Below are 26,659 nucleotides of genomic sequence, written 5' to 3' on the forward strand. Positions count from 1 at the left end.
CATCCATTCATATTACCCCTTTCCTCCTCTCCTCCTCTCCATTCATATTATTATTACCCCTCTCCCCCTCTCCTCCTCTCCATTCATATTATTATTACCCCTCTCCACCTCTCCTCCTCTCCTCCTCTCCATTCATATTATTATTACCCCTCTCCTCCTCTCCATTCATATTATTATTACCCCTCTCCCCCTCTCCTCCTCTCCATTCATATTATTATTACCCCTCCCCCCCTCTCCCTCTCCTCCTCTCCATTCATATTATTATTACCCCTCTCCCCCTCTCCTCCTCTCCTCCTCTCCATTCATATTATTATTACCCCTCTCCTCCTCTCCATTCATATTATTATTACCCCTCTCCCCCTCTCCTCCTCTCCTCCTCTCCATTCATATTATTATTACCCCTCTCCCCCTCTCCATTCATATTATTATTACCCCTCTCCTCCTCTCCTCCTCTCCATTCATATTATTATATATTATATTATTCATATTAAATCTGAAACGTGTAATATCTGAAAATGTCGCTTGCTCGTCCATCTCACCCGTTTCCATCATGGTTGGACTCTCTGTTCCGGATGCCCTCTAGTTTGAAGATGTAATCCGTAGACAGGTGTTTTTCCCATCTCTTTAGCTGTCATACTCTAATTCCAGTGATGTAAAAACTCGGTCCTCCATGAAGTTTAGAGCAACACTGATGCAGTTCTCCTACGTGATGTCTTTAAAAAGTCATTAGACAGGATTACCTCCATATCCTCACCAGCTCACATTATAGACAGAAACGTTCTCTATGGCAGACCAAACATACATCTCTGCATGTCCAGCCCACTCAGTATTTCAGCCAATCATGGCAAGCGGGAAGGTGGCCATAATGTTGAATTGGTGAAGTAGCGACTCTTGACTCTTGGCAACTTTCAGAATGAATCAAACCACTTTTTATTTGTTTTATTTGCCAATATATTTGTTGTGTAAAGTCTCTCCAAACCAGGCTTTTATTTTTGTTCATAAATACTTTTCGGAATAATATATATATAACATACAAGATCGGAGTATTTAAAAAAATCTACAAATTGGTGCTGAACAGGAGACAAATATGTGTGTGTTTCCTGTCATTGATCCCTAATATTCTGAACATTTCTCTGCATATTATATATTCTAGTGAGTCTGACCAGAAAACCCTTATTAAACCAAATTTAAAAGAGATGCTTTAAATCAATGTGCTGAAAAAAGTAATGAATCAACACTCCACGAGAAAATCTGTTGGCCAGCAGGGATGGTTTTCAGAGGTTTTATTGTATTCAATGACCAATGACTGAGAGAGGAAAGGTGTACATTTCCTAAGTCATTCTATATGTCTATATCTATATTTATATATCATTCTATGGGGTCAATTTTGGCAGGTCTTAAGCCAGTGCATTTGTCAAATGCTCCTCTGCCATTTCGACCTGTACAAGCAGGTGCTTTTCTATTTCCAAAACGTCGCGCCAGGATTGGTAATTTACCTGTCTTATATGAGCTCGCTTTCACTGAGGTGTGTCCTTAAAAAACGTGCCAAAGTCCCAATTTCAGTATGTGCTGGCGGGGATATTTAAGACCAACCGAAAACTGTTAGCAGTTGGTGCTGGTTTTGACTGCAGCAGTAACCTGTTATGAAGCACAGTATAATACAGTAACTCACATAGAACAGAAGAGATGTTTTATTTTGTTAACCTCGTTTTTGTTTTTTTCCTTTGGTTAAAGTAGACGCCCTCTGAATGATGTTTTGTTGACGTAGATAAAGGGCTTGTCTCCTCACTGTTTAGTTCCTCCCCAACATGATCTGTTAATATGGGATGGGATGTGTGTAGAAACCCCTCCATAGAGATGGACTGGGAGATGAAACCCCTCCATGGAGATGGACTGGGAGATGAAACCCCTCCATAGAGATGGACTGGGAGATGAAACCCCTCCATAGAGATGGACTGGGAGATGAAACCCCTCCATGGAGATGGACTGGGAGATGAAACCCCTCCATGTAGATGGACTGGGAGATGAAACCCCTCCATAGAGATGGACTGGGAGATGAAACCCCTCCATAGAGATGGACTGGGAGATGAAACCCCTCCATGGAGATGGACTGGGAGATGAAACCCTCCATAGAGATGGACTGGGAGATGAAACCCTCCATAGAGATGGACTGGGAGATGACACCCCTCCATAGCGATGGACTGGGAGATGAAACCCCTCCATAGAGATGGACTGGGAGATGAAACCCCTCCATGGAGATGGACTGGGAGATGAAACCCCTCCATGGAGATGGACTGGGAGATGAAACCCCTCCATAGAGATGGACTGGGAGATGAAACCCCTCCATAGAGATGGACTGGGAGATGAAACCCTCCATAGAGATGGACTGGGAGATGACACCCCTCCATAGCGATGGACTGGGAGATGAAACCCCTCCATGGAGATGGACTGGGAGATGAAACCCCTCCATGGAGATGGACTGGGAGATGAAACCCCTCCATGTAGATGGACTGGGAGATGAAACCCCTCCATGTAGATGGACTGGGAGATGAAACCCCTCCATGGAGATGGACTGGGAGATGAAACCCCTCCATGGAGATGGACTGGGAGATGAAACCCCTCCATAGAAATGGACTGGGAGATGAAACCCCTCCATAGAAATGGACTGGGAGATGAAACCCCTCCCTATTGATGGACTGGGAGATGAAACCCCTCCATGGAGATGGACTGGGAGATGAAACCCCTCCATGGAGATGGACTGGGAGATGAAACCCCTCCATGGAGATGGACTGGGAGATGAAACCCCTCCATGGAGATGGACTGGGAGATGAAACCCTCCATGGAGATGGACTGGGAGATGAAACCCCTCCATGGAGATGGACTGGGAGATGAAACCCCTCCATGGAGATGGCCTGGGAGATGAAACCCCTCCATAGAAATGGACTGGGAGATGAAACCCCTCCATAGAAATGGACTGGGAGATGAAACCCCTCCATGCAGATGGACTGGGAGATGAAACCCCTCCATGGAGATGGACTGGGAGATGAAACCCCTCCATGGAGATGGACTGGGATATGAAACCCCTCCATAGAGATGGACTGGGAGATGAAACCCCTCCATAGAGATGGACTGGGAGATGAAACCCCTCCATGGAGATGGACTGGGAGATGAAACCCTCCATGGAGATGGACTGGGAGATGAAACCCCTCCATAGAGATGGACTGGGAGATGAAACCCCTACATAGAGATGGACTGGGAGATGACACCCCTCCATAGAGATGGACTGGGAGATGACACCCCTCCATAGAGATGGACTGGGAGATGACACCCCTCCATAGAGATGGACTGGGAGATGACACCCCTCCATAGAGATGGACTGGGAGATGACACCCCTCCATAGAGATGGACTGGGAGATGAAACCCCTCCATGGAGATGGACTGGGAGATGAAACCCCTCCATAGAGATGAAACCCCTCCATGGAGATGGACTGGGAGATGAAACCCCTCCATAGAGATGGACTGGGAGATGAAACCCCTCCATAGAGATGGACTGGGAGATGAAACCCCTCCATAGAGATGGACTGGGAGATGAAACCCCTCCATAGAGATGAAACCCCTCCATGGAGATGGACTGGGAGATGAAACCCCTCCATAGAGATGGACTGGGAGATGAAACCCCTTCATGGAGATGGACTGGGAGATGAAACCCCTCCATAGAGATGGACTGGGAGATGAAACCCCTCCATGGAGATGGACTGGGAGATGAAACCCCTTCATGGAGATGGACTGGGAGATGAAACCCCTCCATGTAGATGGACTGGGAGATGAAACCCCTCCATGGAGATGGACTGGGAGATGAAACCCCTCCATAGAGATGGACTGGGAGATGAAACCCCTCCATAGAGATGGACTGGGAGATGAAACCCTCCATAGAGATGGACTGGGAGATGAAACCCCTCCATGGAGATGGACTGGGAGATGAAACCCTCCATAGAGATGGACTGGGAGATGAAACCACTCCATAGAGATGGACTGGGAGATGAAACCCCTCCATAGAGATGGACTGGGAGATGAAACCCCTCCATAGAGATGGACTGGGAGATGAAACCCCTCCATAGAGATGGACTGGGAGATGAAACCCCTCCATAGAGATGGACTGGGAGATGAAACCCCTACATAGAGATGGACTGGGAGATGACACCCCTCCATAGAGATGGACTGGGAGATGACACCCCTCCATAGAAATGGACTGGGAGATGAAACCCCTCCATGTAGATGGACTGGGAGATGAAACCCCTCCATAGAGATGGACTGGGAGATGAAACCCCTCCATAGAGATGAAGCCCCTCCATGGAGATGGACTGGGAGATGAAACCCCTCCATGTAGATGGACTGGGAGATGAAACCCCTCCATAGAGATGGACTGGGAGATGAAACCCCTCCATAGAGATGAAGCCCCTCCATGGAGATGGACTGGGAGATGAAACCCCTCCATGTAGATGGACTGGGAGATGAAACCCCTCCATAGAGATGGTCTTGGAGATGAAACCCCTCCATTTAGATGGACTGGGAGATGAAACCCCTCCATAGAGATGGACTGGGAGATGACACCCCTCCATAGAGATGGACTAGGAGATGACACCCCTCCATGTAGATGGAATGAGAGATGAAACCCCTCCATGTAGATGGACTGGGAGATGACACCCCTCCATGGAGATGGACTGGGAGATGGCGTGGTCCGGTGATATCAAGTTATTTTCCTGAATGCTTGTTTTCGGTATTGTTTGACAACAACAACAACAAAAATCCATTACAGTCGGCTACGTTTCCCCTGCTCTAATGACAGCTGGTTGAACAGCTTTGTGTCTGCTGTCTTCCTTATCCTGGCCATGCATTAGCCAATGATTCTGTCCATAACAGCTTTCTAAATGCTCTACTGGTTGAGGCTTTTGCATAATTCACAAAGCAATACTCCATTCAACTTGTATCCATCCCCAAAGAGCTGTTACCAAAGACCCTCTCCTCCGAACGTGTTATTATTTAGTAATACAGTATCAACAGTAGTCCTAGACTATATCATGTTATTATTTAGTAATACAGTATCAACAGTAGTCCTAGACTATATCATGTTATTATTCAGTCCTATAATACAGTAGTCCTAGACTATATCATGTTATTATTCAGTCCTATAATACAGTATCAACAGTAGTCCTAGACTATATCATGTTATTATTTAGTAATACAGTATCAACAGTAGTCCTAGACTATATCATGTTATTATTCAGTCCTATAATACAGTATCAACAGTAGTCCTAGACTATATCATGTTATTATTTAGTAATACAGTATCAACAGTAGTCCTAGACTATATCATGTTATTATTTAGTAATACAGTATCAACAGTAGTCCTAGACTATATCATGTTATTATTCAGTCCTATAATACAGTAGTCCTAGACTATATCATGTTATTATTCAGTCCTATAATACAGTATCAACAGTAGTCCTAGACTATATCATGTTATTATTTAGTAATACAGTATCAACAGTAGTCCTAGACTATATCATGTTATTATTCAGTCCTATAATACAGTATCAACAGTAGTCCTAGACTATATCATGTTATTATTCAGTAATACAGTATCAACAGTAGTCCTAGACTATATCATGTTATTATTCAGTAATACAGTATCAACAGTAGTCCTAGACTATATCATGTTATTATTCAGTCCTATAATACAGTATCAACAGTAGTCCTAGACTATATCATGTTATTATTTAGTAATACAGTATCAACAGTAGTCCTAGACTATATCATGTTATTATTTAGTAATACAGTATCAACAGTAGTCCTAGACTATATCATGTTATTATTTAGTAATACAGTATCAACAGTAGTCCTAGACTATATCATGTTATTATTCAGTCCTATAATACAGTATCAACAGTAGTCCTAGACTATATCATGTTATTATTTAGTAATACAGTATCAACAGTAGTCCTAGACTATATCATGTTATTATTCAGTAATACAGTACAACAGTAGTCCTAGACTATATCATGTTATTATTCAGTCCTATAATACAGTATCAACAGTAGTCCTAGACTATATCATGTTATTATTCAGTAATACAGTATCAACAGTAGTCCTAGACTATATCATGTTATTATTCAGTAATACAGTATCAACAGTAGTCCTAGACTATATCATGTTATTATTCAGTAATACAGTATCAACAGTAGTCCAAGACTATATCATGTCATGTCATTCCTGCTTACAAGCAAAAACTAAAGCAAGAAGTACCAGTGACTCGCTCAATAAGGAAGTGGTCAGGTGATGCAGAAGTTCAGCTTCAGTAATGTTTTTCACAGACTGGAATATGTACCGGGATTCTTCCGATGGCATTGAGGAGTACACCACATCAGTCACTGGCTTTATCAATACGTGCATTGAGGACGTCGTCCCCACAGTGACCTTACGTACATACCCCAACCAGAAGCCATGGATTACAGGCAACATCCGCACTGAGCGGAACATCCCCACGGAGTGGGACTCTAACCCGGACGCTTATAAGAAATCCCGCTATGCCCTCGAACCATCAAACAGGCAAAGCGTCAATACAGGACTAAGATTGAATCCTACGACACCGGCTCTGATGCTCGTCGGATGTGGCAGAACTTGCAAACTATTATGGACTCTATAAAGGGAAGCACAGCCATGAGCTGCCCAGTGAAACGAGCCTAACAGACAAGCTAAATTATGCATGCTTCGAGGCAAGCAACACTGAAGCATGTATGAGAGCACCAGCTGTTCCGGACAACTGTGTGATCACTCTCTCCGTAGCCGATGCGAGCAAGGCCTTTAAACAGGTCAACATTCTCAAGGCCAGAAGCGCAGAATGATTACCAGGATGTGTACTCCGAGCATGCACTGACTTCACTGACATTTTCAACCCGTCCCTGACCAAGTCTGCAATAACATGTTTCAAGCAGACCACCATGTGCCCAATAACATCAAGGTATCCTGCTTAAATGACTACCAACGCGTAGCACTCATCTGTAGCCATGAAGTGCTTTGAAAGGCTGGTCATGGCTCACATCAACACCATCATCCAGGAACCCTAGACCCACTCTAATTTGCTTACCGCCCCAACAGATCCACAGTCTCTATTGCACAATCTCTATTGCACTCCACACTGCCCTTTCCCACCTGGTCAAAAGGAACACCTATGTGAGAATGCTATTCATTGACTACAGCTCAGTGTTCAACACAATAGTGCCCTCAAAGCTCATCACTAAGCTAAGGACCCTGGGACTAAACACCTCCCTCTGCAACTGGATCCTGGACTTCCTGATGGGCCGCCCCCAGGTGGTAAGGGTACGTAACAACACAACTGCCACGCTGATCCTCAACACTGGGGCCCCTCAGGGGTGCATGCTCAGCCCCTTCCTGTACTCCCTGTTCACCCATGACTGCACGGCCAGGCACGATTCCAACACCATCGTTGAGTTTGCTGTTATGGGCCTCCCGAGTGGCGCAGTGGTCTGTGCCGCTCTGTCACAGCTGGGTCAGGGAGAGGTTGAATATGTTATTGGAGACACTTGCCAGTTGGTCCGATGCTTTGAGTACACATCCTGGTCATCTGTCTGCTTTGAGTACACATCCTAGTCATCTGTCTGCTTTGAGTACACATCCTAGTAATCTGTCTGCGGCTTTGTGAATGTTGACCTGTTTAAAAGTCTTGCTCACATCGGCTACCGAAAGTGTTATCACACAGACGTCCAGAACAGCTGGTGCTGTCATGCATGCTTCAGTGTTGTTTGCTTCAAAGCTATCGTAAAAAGCATTTAGCACGTCTGGAAGGTTCGCGTCAATGGGCAGCTCTGGGTGTCCCGTAAATACATTAATTTATATTGGCAAAAGTGTCACTATTCACTGCACTTCTCCTGAACCATTAAATTCACATTTCAATCTAAAAAACGATCTATTCATTGCAGATCATACCTATTATACAAATAAATACATCTGACCAGCAGTAGGAGGCACAAGGGGTAATGGAGTTGTTGCCCTTACTTAGACGTCTTTGTCCAAATTAAAACCTTCACCTGCTTTTTTTTGCTACCTTTTCTTTGCTTGATCACAGAGGGGAGGCTATTCCACAGACTAACGCCTGTATAGAAAAACCTGCTCCTTGCAGTACTGTTGACTCTTGGGATTTTACAAGACATATCACGAGCTCTGCTATTGTAACTGTTGGTTATAAGACCATATCAATGTGGTTTATCATGTAACCTCTCGATCATTTAAGTGATATCCTCTGGGTCCATATTGTACAATTTGTTGTATATGTCTCTTACCCAAAATGAATTCAATTCAATTAAAATGTTTTGGGTTTGTTATAAATAACTCCTTATTACGTCCTCTGAAGTCAACGCCATCTTTTGTAAGGATACAGTACTGCTGCTGATACATTTCTCTCTCTCCCTCTCTACCTCTCTAGGCGTGTCGTCCTCCCCTGTCAGTCATTCTGTGAGTCGGCCAGAGAGGGCTGTGGACCAGTCCTCCAGCTGTTCAACGCATCATGGCCTGACTTCCTGCGATGCTCCCAGTTCACCAACAACACTTCCGGGTTGCCGGGGTTGTCGTCCATGGCAATGCAAGCCGAGTCAGGGGTCAGCCCAGGTACAGGGGTCAACTCCGCACTCCTCAGCCCCAACTCCATCCCTTCCAGCTGCTACTCTCCCAGACAGGTCAAAGGCAAACCATGTGAGTCAGATCATGCTTGTTCACTATAGACACACTATCAACACTATATACGCACTATATAGACACTATACACACTATAGACACACTATATACACACTGGATATACACTATATACACACTATACACACACTATATACACACTATATATACACTATATACACACTATATACACACTCTCTAGACTATATATACACACTATATACACACTCTCTACACACTATATACACACTCTCTACACACTATATACACACTATATACACACTCAACACACTATATACAATATACACACTATATACACTATACACACTATATACACTACGCACACTATACACACTACACACACTATACACACTACACACGCTATACACACTACACACGCTATATACACTACACACACTATATACACTACACACACTATACACTACGCACACTATACACACTATACACACTATATGCACTACACACACTATACACACTATACACACTATACACACTATACACACTACACCCACTACACACACTATACACTACACACACTAGACACACTATATACACACTATATACACACTACATACACTATATACACACTATATACACACTATATACACACTGGATACACACTATATACACACTATATACATACTCACTAGACTATATATACACACTACATACACTATATACACACTATATACACACTATATACACACTGGATACACACTATATACACACTATATACACACTCTCTAGACTATATATACACACTATATACACACTATATACACACTGGATACACACTGGATACACACTATATACACACTATATACATACTCACTAGACTATATATACACACTATATACACACTACATACACTATATACACACTATATACACACTATATACACACTATATACACACTCTCTAGACTATATATACACACTACATACACTATATACACACTATATACACACTATATACACACTATATACACACTGGATACACACTATATACACACTATATACATACTCACTAGACTATATATACACACTATATACACACTCTCTAGACTATATATACACACTATATACACACTATATACACACTCTCTAGACTATATATACACACTATATACACACTCTCTAGACTATATATGCACACTATATACACACTCTCTAGACTATATATACACACATTATTTACACACTATACACACTCACTAGACTTTATTTACACACTATATATACACACTATATACATACTCACTAGACTATATATACACACTGGATATACACTATATACACACTATATACATACTCACTAGACTATATATACACACTATATACACACTCACTAGACTATATATACACACTATATACACACTCTCTAGACTATATATACACACTATATTAACACTATATACACTTTATACACACTATACACACTCACTAGACTATATATACACACTATATACACACTGGATATACACTATATACACACTATATTAACTCTATATACACTTTATACTCACTATACACACTCACTAGACTTTATTTACACACTATATATACACACTATAGACACACCATATATACCACTTCGTGTGTGTGTATTTAGTGCCAACTTGTTTTGTTGGTCTGTTCTGCAGCTGTCTGTGGAGGACACGACCACTTCCTGTGTGTGACTGGACTATGTATCCCCAGGAAACTTGTTTGTAACGGATATAACGACTGTGATGACTGGAGTGATGAGGCAGAGTGCGGTAAGTACACAAACAGATGAACACCGGTGGACAGACACACACACCCTGGTCTCTCCTGTAGACAGTAGAACACACCCTGGTCTCTCCTGTAGATAGTAGAACACACCCTGGTCTCTCCTGTAGATAGTAGAACACACCCTGGTCTCTCCTGTTGTTGCTAGATAATAGAACACACCCTGGTCTCTCCTGTAGACAGTAGAACACACCCTGGTCTCTCCTGTAGATAGTAGAACACACCCTGGTCTCTCCTGTAGATAGTAGAACACACCCTGGTCTCTCCTGTAGATAGTAGAACACACCCTGGTCTCTCCTGTAGATAGTAGAACACACCCTGGTCTCTCCTGTTGTAGGTAGATAGTAGAACACACCCTGGTCTCTCCTGTAGATAGTAGAACACACCCTGGTCTCTCCTGTAGATAGTAGAACACACCCTGGTCTCTCCTGTAGACAGTAGAACACACCCTGGTCTCTCCTGTAGATAGTAGAACACACCCTGGTCTCTCCTGTAGACAGTAGAACACACCCTGGTCTCTCCTGTAGACAGTAGAACACACCCTGGTCTCTCCTGTAGACAGTAGAACACACCCTGGTCTCTCCTGTAGACAGTAGAACACACCCTGGTCTCTCATGTAGACAGTAGAACACACCCTGGTCTCTCCTGTAGACAGTAGAACACACCCTGGTCTCTCCTGTAGATAGTAGAACACACCCTGGTCTCTCCTGTAGACAGTAGAACACACCCTGGTCTCTCCTGTAGATAGTAGAACACACCCTGGTCTCTCCTGTTGTTGGTAGATAGTAGAACACACCCTGGTCTCTCTTGTTGTTGGTAGATAGTAGAACACACCCTGGTCTCTCCTGTAGATAGTAGAACACACCCTGGTCTCTCCTGTTGTTGGTAGATAGTAGAACACACCCTGGTCTCTCCTGTTGTTGGTAGAGAGTAGAACACACCCTGGTCTCTCCTGTAGATAGTAGAACACACCATGGTCTCTCCTGTAGATAGTAGAACACACCCTGGTCTCTCCTGTAGATAGTAGAACACACCCTGGTCTCTCCTGTTGTTGGTAGATAGTAGAACACACCCTGGTCTCTCCTGTTGTTGGTAGAGAGTAGAACACACCCTGGTCTCCCCTGTTGTTGGTAGATAGTAGAACACACCCTGGTCTCTCCTGTTGTTGGTAGAGAGTAGAACACACCCTGGTCTCTCCTGTAGATAGTAGAACACACCCTGGTCTCTCCTGTAAATAGTAGAACACACCCTGGTCTCTCCTGGAGACAGTAGAACACACCCTGGTCTCTCCTGTAGACAGTAGAACACACCCTGGTCTCTCCTGTAGATAGTAGAACACACCCTGGTCTCTCCTGTAGACAGTAGAACACACCCTGGTCTCTCCTGTAGACAGTAGAACACACCCTGGTCTCTCCTGTAGACAGTAGAACACACCCTGGTCTCTCTTGTTGTTGGTAGATAGTAGAACACACCCTGGTCTCTCCTGTTGTTGGTAGATAGTAGAACACACCCTGGTCTCTCCTGTTGTTGGTAGAGAGTAGAACACACCCTGGTCTCTCCTGTAGATAGTAGAACACACCATGGTCTCTCCTGTAGATAGTTGAACACACCCTGGTCTCTCCTGTAGATAGTAGAACACACCCTGGTCTCTCCTGTTGTTGGTAGATAGTAGAACACACCCTGGTCTCTCCTGTTGTTGGTAGAGAGTAGAACACACACTGGTCTCCCCTGTTGTTGGTAGATAGTAGAACACACCCTGGTCTCTCCTGTTGTTGGTAGAGAGTAGAACACACCCTGGTCTCTCCTGTAGATAGTAGAACACACCCTGGTCTCTCCTGTAAATAGTAGAACACACCCTGGTCTCTCCTGTAGATAGTAGAACACACCCTGGTCTCTGCTGTAGATAGTAGAACACACCTTGGTCTCTCCTGTAGATAGTAGAACACACCCTGGTCTCTCCTGTTGTTGGTAGATAGTAGAACACACCCTGGTCTCTCCTGTTGTTGGTAGATAGTAGAACACACCCTGGTCTCTCCTGTTGTTGGTAGATAGTAGAACACACCCTGGTCTCTCCTGTTGTTGGTAGAGAGTAGAACACACCCTGGTCTCTCCTGTAGATAGTAGAACACACCATGGTCTCTCCTGTAGATAGTAGAACACACCCTGGTCTCTCCTGTAGATAGTAGAACACACCCTGGTCTCTCCTGTTGTTGGTAGATAGTAGAACACACCCTGGTCTCTCATGTTGTTGGTAGATAGTAGAACACACCCTGGTCTCTCCTGTTGTTGGTAGAGAGTAGAACACACCCTGGTCTCCCCTGTTGTTGGTAGATAGTAGAACACACCCTGGTCTCCCCTGTTGTTGCTAGATAATAGAACACACCCTGGTCTCTCCTGTAGATAGTAGAACACACCCGGGTCTCTCCTGTAGATAGTAGAACACACCCTGGTCTCTCCTGTAGATAGTAGAACACACCCTGGTCTCTCCTGTTGTTGGTAGATAGTAGAACACACCCTGGTCTCTCCTGTTGTTGGTAGAGAGTAGAACACACCCTGGTCTCTCCTGTAGATAGTAGAACACACCATGGTCTCTCCTGTAGATAGTAGAACACACCCTGGTCTCTCCTGTAGATAGTAGAACACACCCTGGTCTCTCCTGTTGTTGGTAGATAGTAGAACACACCCTGGTCTCTCCTGTTGTTGGTAGAGAGTAGAACACACCCTGGTCTCCCCTGTTGTTGGTAGATAGTAGAACACACCCTGGTCTCTCCTGTTGTTGGTAGAGAGTAGAACACACCCTGGTCTCTCCTGTAGATAGTAGAACACACCCTGGTCTCTCCTGTAAATAGTAGAACACACCCTGGTCTCTCCTGTAGATAGTAGAACACACCCTGGTCTCTCCTGTAGATAGTAGAACACACCTTGGTCTCTCCTGTAGATAGTAGAACACACCCTGGTCTCTCCTGTTGTTGGTAGATAGTAGAACACACCCTGGTCTCTCCTGTTGTTGGTAGATAGTAGAACACACCCTGGTCTCTCCTGTTGTTGGTAGAGAGTAGAACACACCCTGGTCTCTCCTGTAGATAGTAGAACACACCATGGTCTCTCCTGTAGATAGTAGAACACACCCTGGTCTCTCCTGTAGATAGTAGAACACACCCTGGTCTCTCCTGTTGTTGGTAGATAGTAGAACACACCCTGGTCTCTCCTGTTGTTGGTTGATAGTAGAACACACCCTGGTCTCTCCTGTTGTTGGTAGAGAGTAGAACACACCCTGGTCTCCCCTGTTGTTGGTAGATAGTAGAACACACCCTGGTCTTCCCTGTTGTTGCTAGATAATAGAACACACCCTGGTCTCTCCTGTAGATAGTAGAACACACCCGGGTCTCTCCTGTAGATAGTAGAACACACCCTGGTCTCTCCTGTAGATAGTGGAACACACCTTTGTCTCTCCTGTAGATAGTAGAACACACCCTGGTCTCTCCTATTGTTGGTAGATAGAAGAACACACCCTGGTCTCTCGTATTGTTGGTAGATAGAAGAACACACCCTGGTCTCTCCTATTGTTGGTAGACAGTTGAACACACCCTGGTCTCCTATTATTGGTAGATAGTATACCACACCCTGGTCTCTCCTGTTGTTGGTAGATAGCAGAACACACCCTGGTCTCCTGTAGATAGTAGAACACACTCTGGTCTCTCCTGTAGATAGTAGAACACACCCTGGTCTCTCCTGTAGATAGTAGAACACACCCTGGTCTCTCCTGTAGATAGTAGAACACACCCTGGTCTCTCCTGTAGATAGTAGAACACACCCTGGTCTCTCCTGTAGATAGTAGAACAGACCCTGGTCTCTCCTGTAGATAGTAGAACACACTCTGGTCTCTCCTGTAGATAGTAGAACACACCCTGGTCTCTCCTGTTGTTGGTAGAGAGTAGAACACACCCTGGTCTCCCCTGTTGTTGGTAGGTAGTAGGACATACCCTGGTCTCATGTTGTTGGTACATAGTAGAACACACCCTGGTCTCTCCTGTAGATAGTAGAACACACCCGGGTCTCTCCTGTAGATAGTAGAACACACCCTGGTCTCTCCTGTAGATAGTAGAACACACCCGGGTCTCTCCTGTAGATAGTAGAACACACCCTGGTCTCTCCTGTAGATAGTAGAACACACCTTGGTCTCTCCTGTAGATAGTAGAACACACCCTGGTCTCTCCTGTAGATAGTAGAACACACCCTTGTCTCTCCTGTAGATAGTAGAACACACCCTGGTCTCTCCTATTGTTGGTAGATAGTAGAACACACCCTGGTCTCTCCTATTGTTGGTAGATAGAAGAACACACCCTGGTCTCTCCTATTGTTGGTAGACAGTAGAACACGCCCTGGTCTCTCCTATTGTTGGTAGATAGTAGAACACACCCTGGTCTCTCCTATTGTTGGTAGATAGTAGAACACACCCTGGTCTCTCCTATTTTTGGTAGATAGTAGAACACACCCTGATCTCTCATATTGTTGGTAGGTAGATAGATAGATTTTTTATTTTTTATTTAACCAGGTAGGCAAGTTGAGAACAAGTTCTCCTTTGCAACTGCGACCTGGCCAAGATATAGCATAGCAGTGTGAACATACAACACAGAGTTACACATGGAGTAAACAATTAACAAGTCAAATACACAGTAGAAAAAAAAGAGTCTATATACATTGTGTGCAAAAGGCATGAGGAGGTAGGCGAATAATTACAATTTTGCAGATTAACACGAGTGATAAATGATCAGATAGTCATGTACAGGTAGAGATATTGGTGTGCAAACGAGCAGAAGAGTAAGTAAATATAAACAGTATTGGGATGAGGTAGGTAAATTGGGTTGGCTATTTACAGATGGACTATGTACAGCTGCAACGATCGGTTCGCTGCTCAGATAGCAGATGTTTGAAGTTGGTGAGGGAGATAAAAGTCTCCAACTTCAGGGATTTTTGCAATTCGTTCCAGTCACAGGCAGCAGAGAACCGGAACGAAAGGCGGCCAAATGAGGTGTTGGCTTTAGGGATGATCAGTGAGATACACCTGCTGGAGCGCGTGCTACGGATGGGTGTTGCCATCGTGACCAGTGAACTGAGATAAGGCGGAGCTTTACCTAGCATGGACTTGTAGATGACCTGGAGCCAGTGGGTCTGGCGACGAATATGTAGCGAGGGCCAGCCGACTAGAGCATACAGGTCGCAGTGGTGGGTAGTATAAGGTGCTTTAGTAACAAAACGGATGGCACTGTGATAAACTGCATCCAGTTTGCTGAGTAGTGTGTAGGAGGCAATTTTGTAGATGACATCGCCGAAGTCGAGAATCGGTAGGATAGTCAGTTTTACTAGGGTAAGTTTGGCGGCGTGAGTGAAGGAGGCTTTGTTGCGGAATAGAAAGCCGATTCTAGATTTGATTTTAGATTGGAGATGTTTGATATGAGTCTGGAAGGAGAGTTTACAGTCTAGCCAGACACCTAGGTACTTATAGATGTCCACATATTCTAGGTCAGAACAATCCAGTGGTGATGCTAGTCGGGCGTGCGGGTGCAGGCAGCGAACTGTTGAAAAGCATGCATTTGGTTTTACTAGCGTTTAGATAGATAGATAGATAGATAGATAGATAGATAGATAGTAGGTGTCCTGTTGTCGTGGCTACTGCTCTGAGGTTGTTGATTGGTCCACATTCAGGGAGAGTGTTTTCTTGTTTTCAGGGCCTTAAATGTCAAATGCCGGTCCACGTTCCGACACTGTTACCCTGCCAGCCGCACACATACTGCACACACACACACACACACACACACACACACACACACACACACACACACACACACACACACACACACACACACACACACACACACACACACACACACATACTGCATACACACACACATACTGCATACACACACACACACACACACACACAATCAGATCACACACACATGGCATACAAACACACACACACAATCAGATCACACACACACATACTGCATACAAACACACACACACAATCAGATCACGCACACACATACTGCATACAAACACACACACAATCAGATCACACACACACGCACACACACACACATTACTTGTCACAATCACACATTACTTGCACACACACACACACAGTAAATACCACCCTTGATGAATGTGTGAGAAGTCAAACATGAGGGTCTGAAACACAAACACCGAACACACACACCCTGCTGTCTCTCTCTGTGTGTGTCTCTGTTTCTCTTTCTCTGTTTCTCTCTCTGTTTCTCTCTCTCTGTTTCTCTCTCTCTGTTTCTCTCTCTCTGTTTCTCTCTCTGTTTCTCTCTCTCTCTGTATCTCTCTCTCTCTGTATCTCTCTCTCTCTGTATCTCTCTCTCTCTGTATCTCTCTCTCTCTGTTTCTCTCTCTCTCTGTTTCTCTCTCTGTCTTTCTCTCTCTGTCTCTTTCTGTTTCTCTCTCTCTGTTTCTCTCTCTCTGTTTCTCTCTCTCTCTATATCTCTCTCTGTTTCTCTCTGTTTCTCTCTCTCTGTTTCTCTCTCTGTGTTTCTCTCTCTGTGTTTCTCTCTCTGTGTTTCTCTCTCTCTGTTTCTCTCTCTCTCTGTTTCTCTCTTTCTCTGTTTCTCTCTCTCTGTTTCTCTCTCTCTGTTTCTCTCTCTGTGTCTCTTTCTCTCTCTGTGTCTCTTTCTCTTTCTGTGTCTCTTTCTCTCTCTTTCTGTCTCTCTCTCTGTCTCTCTCTCTATCTCTCTCTCTATCTCTCTCTCTCTTTTGTCACAGTGTTATAGGAAATGCAGCTCTGTCTCTACCTCTCTCCTGGAGCAGCCTGTCCTCTCTGGGCAGCCAGGTTTGTCTGTGATGACCGGTCTCTATAGCCAGACTGTCCTCTCTAGGCAGCCAGGTTTGTCTGTGACGACCGGTCTCTATAGCCAGACTGTCCTCTCTGGGCAGCCAGGTTTGTCTGTGATGACCGGTCTCTATAGCCAGACTGTCCTCTCTGGGCAGCCAGGTTTGTCTGTAACGACCGGTCTCTATAGCCAGACTGTCCTCTCTGGGTAGCCAGGTTTGTCTGTAACGACCGGTCTCTATAGCCAGACTGTCCTCTCTGGGCAGCCAGGTTTGTCTGTGATGACCGGTCTCTATAGCCAGACTGTCCTCTCTGGGCAGCCAGGTTTGTCTGTGATGACCGGTCTCTATAGCCAGACTGTCCTCTCTGGGTAGCCAGGTTTGTCTGTAACGACCAGTCTCTATAGCCAGACTGTGCTCACTGAATCTGTACCTAGTCAATGTTTTCCTCAGTTTTCTATCAGTCACAGTGGTCAGATAGTGTGCCACCATGTACGGTCTGTGTAGAGACAAATAGCATTGAATATTTTTATTTTTGTTTTGTGATGATTTGGTTGGGCCAGATTTTCTGAGTGCTGTCCTGAGGCTCTATGGGGTTGGTTTGGGTTGGTGAACTGAGCCTCAGAACCAGCTGGCTGAGTGCTGTCCTGAGGCTCTATGGGGTTGGTTTGGGTTGGTGAACTGAGCCTCAGAACCAGCTGGCTGAGGGGACTTCTCTTGTAGAGCTGTGTGATGGAATGTTTTGGGGTCACTTGTTTTCATGTGGTTGTAAAAGATGGTTGTCTCTCTCTCTCTCTCTCTCTCTCTCTCTCTCTCTCTCTCTCTCTCTCTGTGTCTCAGTCTGTCTGTGTGTGTGTGTTTCTTTCTCTCTGTGTGAGTGTGTATCTCTCTGTGTGTGTGTCTGTGTGTGTCTCTGTGTGTGTCTCTCTCTCTGTGTTTGTGTGTATCTCTCTCTCTCTGTGTGTGTGTCTCTCTGTGTGTGTGTGTGTGTGTGTGTGTGTGTGTGTGTGTGTGTGTGTGTGTGTGTGTGTGTGTGTGTGTGTGTCTCTGTGTGTGTGTGTGTCTCTGTGTGTGTCTCTGTGTGTGTCTCTGTGTGTGTCTCTGTGTGTGTCTCTGTGTGTGTCTCTGTGTGTGTGTCTCTGTGTGTGTCTCTGTGTGTGTGTGTCTCTGTGTGTGTGTGTCTCTGTGTGTGTCTCTCTCTGTGTGTGTGTGTGTCTCTGTGTGTGTGTCCCTGTGTGTGTCCCTGTGTGTGTCCCTGTGTGTGTCCCTGTGTGTGTCCCTGTGTGTGTCCCTGTGTGTGTGTGTGTGTGTGTGTGTGTGTGTGTGTCTCTGTGTGTGTCTCTCTCCGTCCTTCCCTCCGACCGACTGTCAGTTTAGCCAGTTTAGCATCCCCTCCATACTGTTGTTTCAGGTCAGTGGGAGGAGAAGTGGATCCTAGATCTGTACCTAGTGGGAACTTTACTCCAGGGACCCTGCTCCACACTACAACTAATCTCAGCCTCTCTGTTCTCTTACTAATGGCTGTGTGAATGAATGGAATGTCATCATGGAAACCATGGCAACCATGGGTTATACACAACATTTTTGCAAATGTATAAAAAAAAAAAAACGGAAATATCACATTTCCATAAGTATTCAGACCCTTTACTCAGTACTTTGTTGAAGCACCTTTGTCAGCGATTACAGCCTCCAGTCTTCTTGGGTATGACGCTACAAGCTTGGCACATCTGTATTTGGGGAGTTTCTCCCATTCTTCTCTGCAGATCCTCTCAAGCTCTGTCAGGTTGGATGGGGAGCGTCGCTGCACAGCTATTTTCAGGTCTCTCCAGAGATTTCCGGTCGGGTTCAAGTCCGGTGTCACGCACTGACCTGAGTATTCATTGTTTTCTTTATTGTTTTGGTTAGGTCAGGGGTTGACATGGGTGACGTATGTGTTTTTGAACTGTCTAGGGGTTTTGTAGGTTTATGGGGTTGTTTATCATCTAGGTGTTTATATATGTCTATGGTTGCCTAGATTGGTTCTCAATTAGAGGCAGGTGTGTATCGTTGTCTCTGATTGGGAACCTTATTTAGGCAGCCATCTTCTTTGGGTATTTCGTGGGTTATTATCTATGTCTATGTGTAGTTGCCTGTGTCTGCACTAGTTTCATATAGCTTCACGTTCGTTTTGTTGTTTTTGTAGTTTGGTTAAGTGTTTAGTCTTTAATAAATGAAGTATGTATTCGAATCACGCTGCGCCTTGATCTCCTCCGTATAACGAACGTGGCATCTGGGCCAATCAAGGACATTCAGAGACTTGTCCCGAAGCCACCCCTGCGTTGTCTTGGCTGTGTGCTTAGGGTCGTAGTCCTGTTGGAAGTTGAACCTTCACCCTAGTCTGAGGAGCAGGTTTTCATCAAGGATCTCTCTGCTCTCTTTGCTCCGTTCATCTAAATAAATTGGAAAAATACATTTTCTTTTTTGTTTCTACTTGATCAGAACAAGCTGTGACTGGACTGAAGATTATTACTTACTGAAACTGTTGTTGTACGAAGGTTTTATTCTAAGAGAAACAACACTGATCTGGACACCAGGTATTATTAGTAGTACTGTAGCAGGTGTAGTACTGTAGCAGGTATAGTACTGTAGCAGGTATAGTACTGTAGCAGGTATAGTACTGTAGCAGTACTGTAGCAGGTGTAGTACTGTAGCAGGTATAGTACTGTAGTACTGTAGCAGGTATAGTACTGTAGTACTGTAGCAGGTATAGTACTGTAGTACTGTAGCAGGTATAGTACTGTAGTACTGTAGCAGGTGTAGTACTGTAGCAGGTGTAGTACTGTAGTACTGTAGCAGGTGTAGTACTGTAGCAGGTGTAGTACTGTAGCAGGTATAGTACTGTAGCAGGTATAGTACTGTAGCAGGTGTAGTACTGTAGTACTGTAGCAGGTATAGTACTGTAGTACTGTAGCAGGTGTAGTACTGTAGTACTGTAGCAGGTGTAGTACTGTAGTACTGTAGCAGGTGTAGTACTGTAGTACTGTAGCAGGTGTAGTACTGTAGCAGGTGTAGTACTGTAGCAGGTGTAGTACTGTAGTACTGCAGCAGGTGTAGTACTGTAGCAGGTGTAGTACTGTAGCAGGTGTAGTACTGTAGTACTGTAGCAGGTATAGTACTGTAGTACTGTAGCAGGTATAGTACTGTAGTACTGTAGCAGGTGTAGTACTGCAGAAGTACTGTAGCAGGTTTAGTACCCGTAGCAGTACTGTAGCAGGTATAGTACTGTAGTACTGTAGCAGGTGTAGTACGGTAGCAGGTGTAGTACTGTAGCAGGTGTAGTACTGTAGTACTGTAGCAGGTGTGGTACTGTAGCAGGTGGAGTACTGTAGTACTGTAGTACTGTAGCAGGTATAGTACTGTAGCATGTGTAGTACTGTAGCAGGTATAGTACTGTAGCAGGTGTAGTACTGTAGCAGGTGTGGTACTGTAGCAGGTGGAGTACTGTAGTACTGTAGTACTGTAGCAGGTATAGTACTGTAGCATGTGTAGTACTGTAGCAGGTATAGTACTGTAGCAGGTGTAGTACTGTAGTACTGTAGCAGGTGTAGTACTGTAGCAGGTGTAGTACTGTAGCAGGTGTAGTACTGCGGTGCTGAAACAGGTGTAGTACTGTAGCAGGTGTAGTACTGCGGTGCTGTAGCAGGTGTAGTACTGTAGAAGGTGTATTACTGTAGTACTGTAGCAGGTGTAGTACTGTAGCAGGTGTAGTACTGTAGCAGGTGTAGTACTAGTACTGTAGCAGGTGTAGTACTGTAGTACTGTAGCAGGTGGAGTACTGTAGCAGGTGTAGGACTGTAGTACTGTAACAGGTGTGGTACTGTAGTACTGTAACAGGTGTGGTACTGTAGTACTGTAGCAGGTGTAGTACTGTAGCATGTGTAGTGCTGTGGTACTACAGTACTGTAGCAGGTGGAGTACTGTAGTACTATCGTACTGTAGCAGGTGTAGTACTGTAGCAGGTGTGGTACTGTAGCAGTTGTGGTACTGTAGCAGATGGGGTACTGTAGCAGGTGTTGTAATGTAGCAGGTGTGGTACTGTAGCAGGTGTAGTACTGCGGTGCTGTAGCATGTGTAGTACTGTAGCAGGTGTAGTAATGTAGCAGGTGTAGTACTGTAGTACTGTAGCAGGTGTAGTACTGTAGCAGGTGTAGTATTGTAGCAGGTGTGGTACTGTAGCAGGTGTAGTACTGTAGCAGGTGTGGTACTGTAGCATGTGTGGTACTGTAGTACTATAGTACTGTAGCAGGTGTAGTACTATAGTACTGTAGCAGGTGTAGTACTGTAGTACTGTAGCAGGTGTAGTACTGTAGCAGGTGTAGTACTGTAGCAGGTGTAGTACTGTAGCAGGTGTAGTACTGTAGCAGGTGTAGTACTGTAGCAGGTGTAGTACTGTAGTACTGTAGCAGGTGTAGTACTATAGTACTGTAGCAGCTGTAGTACTGTTGTACTATAGTACTGTAGCAGGTGTAGTATTGTAGCAGGTGTAGTACTGTAGTAATGTAGAAGGTGTGGTACTGTAGCAGGTGTAGTACTGTAGTACTGTAGCAGGTGTAATACTGTAGCAGGTGTAGTACTGTAGTACTGTAGCAGGTGTAGTACTGTAGTACTGTAGCAGGTGGAGTACTGTAGCAGGTGTAGTACTGTAGTACTGTAGCAGGTGTAGTACTGTAGTACTGTAGCAGGTGTGGTACTGTAGCAGGTGTGGTACTGTAGTACTGTAGCAGGTGTAGTACTGTAGCATGTGTAGTACTGTGGTACTATAGTACTGTAGCAGGTGTAGTACTGTAGTACTATAGTACTGTAGGAGGTGTAGTACTGTAGCAGGTGTAGTACTGTAACAGGTGTAGTACTGTAGTACTGTAGCAGGTGTAGTACTGTAGCAGGTGTAGTACTGTAGCAGGTGTAGTACTGTAGCAGGTGTAGTACTGTAGCAGGTGTAGTACTGTAGTACTGTAGCAGGTGTGGTACTGTAGTAGGTGTAGTACTGTAGCAGGTGTAGTACTGTAGTACTGTAGCAGGTGTAGTACTGTGGTACTATAGTACTGTAGCAGGTATAGTACTGCAGTACTATAGTATTGTAGCAGGTGTAGTACTGTAGCAGGTGTAGTACTGTAGCAGGTGTAGTACTGTATAAGGTGTAGTACTGTAGAAGGTGTAGTACTGTAGCAGGTGTAGTACTGTAGTACTGTAGCAGGTGTGGTACTGTAGTACTGTAGCAGGTGTAGTACTGTAGTACTGTAGCAGGTGTAGTACTGTAGCAGGTGTAGTACTGTGGTACTATAGTACTGTAGCAGGTGTAGTACTGTAGTACTATAGTACTGTAGCCGGTGTAGTGCTGTAGCAGGTGTAGTTCTGTAGCAGGTGTAGTTCTGTAGCAGGTGTAGTTCTGTAGCAGGTGTAGTTCTGTAGCAGGTGTAGTTCTGTAGCAGGTGTAGTACTGTAGAAGGTGTAGTACTGTAACAGGTGTAGTACTGTAGCAGGTGTAGTACTGTAACAGGTGTAGTACTGTATAAGGTGTAGTACTGTAGCAGGTGTAGTACTGTAGAAGGTGTAGTACTGTAGCAGGTGTAGTACTGTAGAAGGTGTAGTACTGTAACAGGTGTAGTACTGTAACAGGTGTAGTACTGTAGCAGGTGTAGTACTGTAGAAGGTGTAGTACTGTAGAAGGTGTAGTACTGTAGAAGGTGTAGTACTGTAGAAGGTGTAGTACTGTAACATGTGTAGTACTGTAGAAGGTGTAGTACTGTATCAGGTGTAGTACTGTAACAGTTGTAATACTGTAGAAGGTGTAGTACTGTATAAGGTGTAGTACTGTAGCAGGTGTAGTACTGTAGAAGGTGTAGTACTGTAGAAGGTGTAGTACTGTAACAGGTGTAGTACTGTATAAGGTGTAGTACTGTAGCAGGTGTAGTACTGTAGAAGGTGTAGTACTGTAGCAGGTGTAGTACTGTAGAAGGTGTAGTACTGTAACAGGTGTAGTACTGTAACAGGTGTAGTACTGTAGCAGGTGTAGTACTGTAGAAGGTGTAGTACTGTAGAAGGTGTAGTACTGTAGAAGGTGTAGTACTGTAGAAGGTGTAGTACTGTAACATGTGTAGTACTGTAGAAGGTGTAGTACTGTATCAGGTGTAGTACTGTAACAGGTGTAATACTGTAGAAGGTGTAGTACTGTAGCAGGTGTAGTACTGTAGCAGGTGTAGTACTGTAGAAGGTGTAGTACTGTAGAAGGTGTAGTACTGTAGCAGGTGTAGTACTGTAACATGTGTAGTACTGTAACAGGTGTAGTACTGTAGCAGGTGTAGTACTGTAGCAGGTGTAGTACTGTAGAAGGTGTAGTACTGTAGAAGGTGTAGTACTGTATAAGGTGCAGTACTGTATAAGGTGTAGTACTGTAACAGGTTTAGGACTGTAGAAGGTGTAGTACTGTAGCAGGTGTAGTACTGTAACAGGTGTAGTACTGTAGAAGGTGTAGCCCATCAAGCCAAAAATGTGTCCTATTAGCAGAACAATAGACTCTTCATAGCCCGGCTACTGTAGGTGTGAAAAACTCCCCATTTGCAATGTATTCGATGCTTAAGTACTCTAAAGTGTTACATTTATAACTCGAAACCTCATGCAACCGCAAAATGTCAGAGAGCCATACAGATTGCAAAATAGTTGGGAAGAGATTCCATGGCACATGGTTTATGAATTGACACAGAACTCTTCATAGCCCCGCTGCTGTCCGTGTTAAAATCCCCCCATTTGTCTAGTTCTTTATCAACATCTTCAGCTTTGATCCATGCCTGGGGTTGCGGGACGCACATTTATTTGTTTGTCAGACTAATCTTTGGGTCAAAACTACACAACAGTACAAAACAAGAGGACAAACATGTTCTGAGAAAAAATAAATATATATTGGTAATATTGGTCATGGCTCCCGAGTGGCACAGCGGTCTAAGGCACTGCATATCAGTGCAAGAGGGAGGCATCACTACAGTCCCTGGTTCGAATCCAGTATTTAGCACATCCAGCCATGATTGGAAGTCCCATTCACTACAGACACCCTGGTTCAAATCCAGGCTGCATCACAACCGGCTGTGATTGGTCCCATAGGACGGCGCACAATTGGCCCATTGTCATCTGGGTTTGGTCGGGGTGGGCCGTCAGCATCTGTATCCTTTCATTTAATAAAATAATGAGACAAAAATTCATTGCAAATGTTTATTTAAACTACATTTTAGTTGCACCCCCCCCAGCTCCACGACCACGACTAAAACCTTGCTGAGATGATCAATGTATTTGTTGCATTGATGTATTGTATTCTCATGCCAAAACATCTGGACCAGTTCATCTTTGCTTGTCGGCTTGGCAGAGTTACGGATGAATGTTTTCAGTTGATACCAAACAAGTTTGATCAGATTTAAATCAGGAGACCTATACAAGTAATTACTCTAAACACAACATTGGTCACCGACATCGACGAGACAGCCTATAGGGAGGAGGTCAGAGACCTGGCCGTGTGGTGCCAGGACAACAACCTCTCACTCAACGTAACCAAGACTAAGGAGATGATTGTGGACTACAGGAGAAGGAGGCCAGAGGACGCCCCTATTCTCATCGACGGGGCTGTAGTGGAGCATGTTGAGAGCTTCAAGTTCCTTGGTGTCCACATCACCAACAAACTATCATGGTCCAAACACACCAAGACAGTCGTGAAGAGGGTACGACAACACCTATTCCCCCTCAGGAGACTGAAAAGATTTGGCATGGGTCCCCAGATCCTCAAAAGGTTCTACAGCTGCACCAACGAGAGCATCCTGACCGGTTGCATCACCGCCTGGTATGCCAACTGCTCAGCCGCCGACCGTAAGGCGCTACAGAGGGTAGTGCGTATAGCCCAGTACATCACTGGGGCCAAGCTTCCTGCCATCCAGGACCTCTACACCAGGCGGTGTCAGAAGAAGGCCCCAAAAATTGTCAAAGACTCCAGTCACCCCAGTAATAGACTGTTCTCTCTGCTACCGCATGGCAAGCGGTACCGGAGCACCAAGTCTAGGTCCAAGAGGCTTCTAAACAGATTCTACTCCCAAGCCATAAGACAACTGAACATTTAGTCAAATGACTTCAAATTGCTATCCAGACTATTTGCATTGCCCCCGCCTCCCCTCCCCTCTCCAAACCACTGCTACTCTCTGTTGTCATCCATGCATAGTCACTTTAATAACTCTACCTACATGTACATATTACCTCAACTATCCGGTGTCCCAGCACATTGACTCTGTACCGGTACCCCCTGTATATAGCCTCCACATTGACTCTGTACTGGTACCCCCTGTATATAGCCTCCACATTGACTCTGTACCGGTACCCCCTGTATATAGCCTCCACATTGACTCTGTACCGGTACCCCCTGTATCTGGCCTCCACATTGACTCTGTACCGGTACCCCCTGTATATAGCCTCCACATTGACTCTGTACTGGTACCCCCTGTATATAGCCTCCACATTGACTCTGTACCGGTACCCCCTGTATATAGCCTCCACATTGACTCTGTACTGGTACCACCTGTATATAGCCTCCACATTGACTCTGTACCGGTACCCCCTGTATCTGGCCTCCACATTGACTCTGTACCGGTACCCCCTGTATATAGCCTCCACATTGACTCTGTACTGGTACCCCCTGTATATAGCCTCCACATTGACTCTGTACCGGTACCCTCTGTATATAGCCTCACATTGACTCTGTACCGGTACCCCCTGTATATAGCCTCCACATTGACTCTGTACCGGTACCCTCTGTATATAGCCTCCACATTGACTCTGTACCGGTACCCCCTGTATATAGCCTCCACATTGACTCTGTACCGGTACCCCCTGTATATAGCCTCCACATTGACTCTGTACCGGTACCCCCACATTGACTCTGTACCGGTACCCCCTGTATATAGCCTCCACATTGACTCTGTACTGGTACCCTCTGTATATAGCCTCCACATTGACTCTGTACTGGTACCCCCTGTATATAGCCTCTACATTGACTCTGTACTGGTACCCCCTGTATATAGCCTCCACATTGACTCTGTACCGTAATACCCTGTATATAGCCTCCACATTGACTCTGTACCGGTACCCTCTGTATATAGCCTCACATTGACTCTGTACCGGTACCCCCTGTATATAGCCTCCACATTGACTCTGTACCGGTACCCTCTGTATATAGCCTCCACATTGACTCTGTACCGGTACCCC

At 44.9% G+C, this 26,659-nt stretch overlaps 1 protein-coding gene across 1 annotated transcript in view; it reads left to right on the top strand.

Annotated features, from left to right (window-relative positions):
• corin (corin, serine peptidase) overlaps nt 1-26,659 on the top strand; it is a 136,220-nt gene that overhangs the window by 51,332 nt on the left and 58,229 nt on the right. The window contains 2 exon segments of the mRNA XM_064940870.1: nt 8,501-8,766; nt 10,408-10,521. Coding sequence (XP_064796942.1) covers nt 8,501-8,766; nt 10,408-10,521 — 380 coding nt within the window.

This window comes from Oncorhynchus masou, chromosome 27, assembly GCF_036934945.1.
Source record: "Oncorhynchus masou masou isolate Uvic2021 chromosome 27, UVic_Omas_1.1, whole genome shotgun sequence".
Classification (NCBI taxonomy): Eukaryota; Metazoa; Chordata; class Actinopteri; order Salmoniformes; family Salmonidae; genus Oncorhynchus; species Oncorhynchus masou.